Consider the following 4803-nt stretch of genomic DNA (forward strand, 5'->3'; position numbering starts at 1 on the left):
AAAATAAAAAAGTCCTTCCTGTGTGTTTACAGCCTGAGAAGTATAAATATTACTGCACTCAGCTCTTCATCATTTTTCTTCAACAGCATCTTTTCAACTCGGCTGCCTTCAAGGCCAGGACTAAGCAGAGGAACAAAGTCAGGGACAAACGGGCCGACGTCATGTGAGAGAGGGACGAGGATGGAGTGAATGAACGAGTAAGCGAGGACCTCCCTGGCCTATATTGAGATGGATACAAAAAATGCCTTTGACGCTTCAGCTGTCACACACAGACCCAGACCCACACACACACCAAGCCACCGAAAGGCCACGACAGACACCAGACACCAGCGGGCGACACGACGACACACACACACAACGACTCAATAAACTCTGAACAGGGCTTTTTCACTTGTACTCTTCTGCAAGTTAATTCTCCAAGATTCAAGATGGCCAACATTTCCATAGCTCCCACAGGCTAAGGCAGTCTTGCTGAGGAACAATTGCCCTGTTCTTCGTGGCAGGCATATGCTTTTCACTTATTTTGGACACAAACAGGAGTTAATTACAACAGTTGCTCAGAGTATTTCCTAAATACGAGTGTCAATGCCTCAGTGATACCAAAAATGCTAAACCGCTTTTATGTGGGATTAGATTGAATAGAGTAAAGTTTATGTGCACACAAGCAATGTGATCTTCAGATATCGAAAAAGTATTTTTATTAATTTTTATCAAAAGTACAGAGAAAGTAAAGTACTAAGGCTCATTGTAGAAGTCGATTTTTAAGCTTTATGGTACATTTGAGATCAGTGAAAGCCTTCCAATGTTACACTGAAACCCTCTGGTGCTAATGACTGTTGTTGTTCATTTATTCTTACTTCAGTTTCCACATAAAGCACTTCTCCTGGACATAACCAGTCCTGGTTAATCTCTGATGTTTAATGTTGGAGCATCAACTAATGCAAAAAAAAAAAAAAAAGCAAGCCACTGAAATATTGTGGAAAAGCCCTCCTCTACTCTGGGCTGACAACCTCGTTATTCCCCTCCGTCGTCCTCCGTTCCTGCACCCAGAGTGGCTGCTTCAGCTGCCAAACCACAAACTGACTTCACAAACAATGCAACCTAAACGAAAATGTGTGTGGTGTTTTGCGTGAGTGTGTTTTATTTGAATTTTATTTAACATCATGAAATAAAACACAACCTATAAACAAGAAGATGCCTAATTAAATATGAAATCAAAGAGTTAATATTTTCATCTTTGTATTACTATTTTTTTTTGAGAGCAAAAATACGTTTTAACCATTTCTGATGGATAATTGTATTTTACTTTCTAATTTATTAAAACAGCAGTACTGTGTGATTTTTAGGAAATTTACAAATGTTAAGAACTGTTTACAGACATAATTATGGGATGAAAAAAGTTTTTTTCATGTATATTTTTAATGCGGGTTGGTGGGTCACACTATCTATCCATGTGTATGTGCTGCAGACTGTATATAGGGAGTCATGGTAAAATGTGTACTTGAATCATTAGATGCATTTGAATGATTTCCCCTCTGATGAGCAGTATACGCACACAGGCCACTAACCAGAGCTGCTGATCAGAAAAGTTTGGTGGTGCTGTTTGTAACGGAGGTCAGGCCAGCATCTAAAATTCAGTGCGCTGCTGATTGTAGTAGCAGTATTGACATTTTTAGTGTTTTTTTTATTATATAGAATTTTAAAAGGACACTAATCAGCTGCCTGTAAATTTCAGTACCTTGGTAAAAACTTCTCATCAGCTTTCACAGTTTCCTGCGGCCTCCATGTTACAGCCTCACTAAACTGTCTCATCAGTGATTCTGGTGTTACAGCACATGGACAGAAGATGGATCAAATGAAATAAAGATTATTTGAGCACTTTCTTTGTCTCTTTTGTAATTCCAAAAAAAGTTAGTCCTTGAACGAGATGTAGTTGTTTCTGTCTAGACTAGATTTGGGGAACAGCAGATCACCTGGGAAAATAAATGTTAATACACATTGTGAATTTATTGGGATAGTTATTTAGGATAGAGAATAAATTTACTTTACTACTATAATAACTACTATTATAATCTGACGTGACAAAATTGACTATGAACTACTTTTCTTTTTAATAAATGTGTAAGTTTAGTTCAGCAGTAGTTAGAAAGATTTAAGAATTATTATTAACAATTAACATTTACATTTTCAAACCCAGGTGAAAGGATCCAATTAGCTCATTTATGCAGTCTTTCAGGCACAAGGAAACATAAATCAACACCTCATTGTTGCTGTGAATGTTTATTATATATATATTATATACTCTATAATTTAGAGTGAATAATCCCTTAAACACATGCTGCCCACTATGTTTTGTGCCAGTACTTGTGGATGCCACTCTGCTATACAGTTTGAGTCTGTGAATATTAATTTAAGTATTAACTTATGAAATGTGCCCCAAGCAACTTCACCATGAACCCACAGAAGAGGAAACATAGACATAAGAAACGTACATTAAACTTCTGATAGTAAACAATAACTAATAAATAAATGTCATCCGTAGTAAATAGATGTTTAGAACTAAAATCACGAAAATCCAGAAGGTAAGCGTTATAATCCTCTGCTGCCCCGTTGCGGTCACTTTCCTCCTCTACACCTCCCCCCTACAAACTGAACCAAAGTGGTATCGCCCACTCATGAACTCAACATGGAGTCGCTGGTGCTGCGAAAATCATTGTTGTGAAATGTTGAATAAAGTCCAGAAGAGGCGATAAAACCATTGAGAGACTAACGTGTACGCCCAATGAACGGTACCGGAGGAACAGCGACGCTGAGGACTGTGTGAACCCTGCGCGCGGCCGCTAACGGGACCCGGTGTAACGTCACTGTTTGATGCATGAGTTTGCACTTGAGCTGCTAACGTTGGACGGTGTGACAGCCTGGTGACTTAAATGTGAGCTGTGTGTCTGTGTGTGTGTGTGTGTGTGTGGCAGACACAGATGGACCTTTCCGGACAAATCACCGGGGTGTACGGGGAGGTCAGCTGCCTCCCTACGCCTGTTTCTGCCCATGTGAGTGAGGAGCAGCTCCCCGAGCTCCGGATCTACACTGTGGCCACAGGTGAGCTGCTGGTGACACACCTACTGGCTGCACACTGCTGCACATGGTCGCTGATGAGCCTGCAAACCATTTGCGAAGCGGTAAACGTGCATGTCACAGTTTGTCTGCATTATCACACAGCGAAGATGGAGCTTCAGTGGATGCATTACACAACTCAAGCAAATTCAAACTGTTAACTAAACTAAAGTCTGAATTGGCTTTATATATGAGATATACCATATTAATCTGTAATGCAGTGTAATTACACAAGGACCCCCACAGTGTGCTGAAAGGAAGAAAGAACACAGTGAATGATTCACTGTTCTTTGAGCCTTACCAGCAGTGTCCTGAGGGTGGAGTCATTAAGTTGACTTGCCCAACAGACTGTCTGCACTGAGAGAGGAAAACTCTAAATGTTTATTATCTGGGGAATATGAGTGTCCACAGTAAACGTCCGTGAAATACTGCCATGTGTTTATGAGTGTGTTTCATGTTGTTCATTTGTCCATTCAGACGGCCATGTGAAGACTTGACCTAAAAGTGATGGAAGGTCAAATGTCATGACCCATAGTTATTAGCCTGAATCAGCAGGTAAATAATGCAGAACATTTAAGAGATCCTCACTTTATTTCAACCAGCCAGCATGAAAAAAACAAAGCAGTCCATCTGGGAACGAGTGTCTGCAATTGTTTAGATGTCGTGACAGCCTGCTGGTCAAAGGCACTCTGGGACTGACGCCAGTGATCTTGACTTAAGGGTTTAAAAAGGTTTACAGAGTAAATCCATCTGTCTGCAGGAATACACCGATCAGCCATCACATTAAGACCCCTGACAGGTGAAGGGAATTACACAGATTATCTGGTTAAGTGAAGGCTGTGTGGTCCGATCCAACAGACGAGCTACTGCTAGCTCAAACTGCTGAAACAGTGAATGCTGTTTCTGATAGAAAGGTGTCAGAACACACAGGTGCAGAGCAGATCTGTTGGTATGAGGGCTGCAGAACATAAGACCACCAGGGTGCCTACGTGGTCATAATGTTATGGCTGATCTGTATGTTCAACCTGACTGTTGTTTACTGAATATTGTACGTACATTGGACTGGCTGTTTAAATGGTCTTGGCATAACATAAATAACATAAAACATTACATGATGTTATGACATAAAACATTTTCTCAGTTTATTTATTTTTATTTAAGAGTTGTCTTTAAGAGATGTCAAAGGCGAGAAATTTTAAAGTTTAACCATGAACATTATAATCAAAGATGACAGTGACATATATATACAATATAGCATTAAATTGAACATTACTGGAAGTTTAATTATTCATAATAATAACTCTAGAGTACTGCACAACACAAATATACTCTAATCGTCATCTAGTGTTTAATTATGATCCTTAAAACCAGGAGGCTTGACCTAAAATGAGGAAACACATCTCAGGTTGAAGATTTTTCCTGTGTAGACGCGTCCATGTTTGTGTCACACAGATTTGGAGGATTGAAATAGTGAAGCGTCTGTATTTTGAACCCAACGTTTGAAAACCTCTCACTGTGTTCTCACATCTAAGAGTGGAGTCAGAGCGACCTGGTCCGAGGCTCCAGACTTCGCTACTCGCAGCAGTGGACACTGATCAGAGACAGCAACGAGCACAAGAGCATCAGGACCGTCCTCCCACCAGGACCCTGTGTGCCTGTGTCTAGAGAGTGAGTACACACACACACACA

General features: G+C 40.3%; 2 protein-coding genes across 3 annotated transcripts in view; both read left to right on the forward strand.

Moving 5' to 3' along the window:
* Window positions 1-290, forward strand: part of ifrd2 (interferon-related developmental regulator 2) — a 9476-nt gene extending 9186 nt beyond the window's left edge. For both annotated transcript variants that reach the window (XM_035657270.1, XM_035657271.1), the window contains one exon: window positions 87-290. In XM_035657270.1, coding sequence (XP_035513163.1) covers window positions 87-167 — 81 coding nt within the window. In that variant the 3' untranslated portion in view covers window positions 168-290. The remainder of the gene's footprint in view (window positions 1-86) is intronic.
* Window positions 291-2662: 2372 nt separating this feature from the next.
* Window positions 2663-4803, forward strand: part of zgc:136971 (S9 family peptidase) — a 20073-nt gene continuing 17932 nt past the window's right edge. Inside the window, exons 1-2 of the mRNA XM_035657581.1 lie at window positions 2663-3099; window positions 4647-4782. Of these exons, the coding sequence (XP_035513474.1) occupies window positions 2979-3099; window positions 4647-4782 (257 nt within the window). The 5' untranslated portion in view covers window positions 2663-2978. The remainder of the gene's footprint in view (window positions 3100-4646; window positions 4783-4803) is intronic.

This window comes from Morone saxatilis, unplaced genomic scaffold, assembly GCF_004916995.1.
Source record: "Morone saxatilis isolate NCDOM2014 unplaced genomic scaffold, NCSU_SB_2.0 Contig15, whole genome shotgun sequence".
Taxonomy (NCBI): Eukaryota; Metazoa; Chordata; class Actinopteri; family Moronidae; genus Morone; species Morone saxatilis.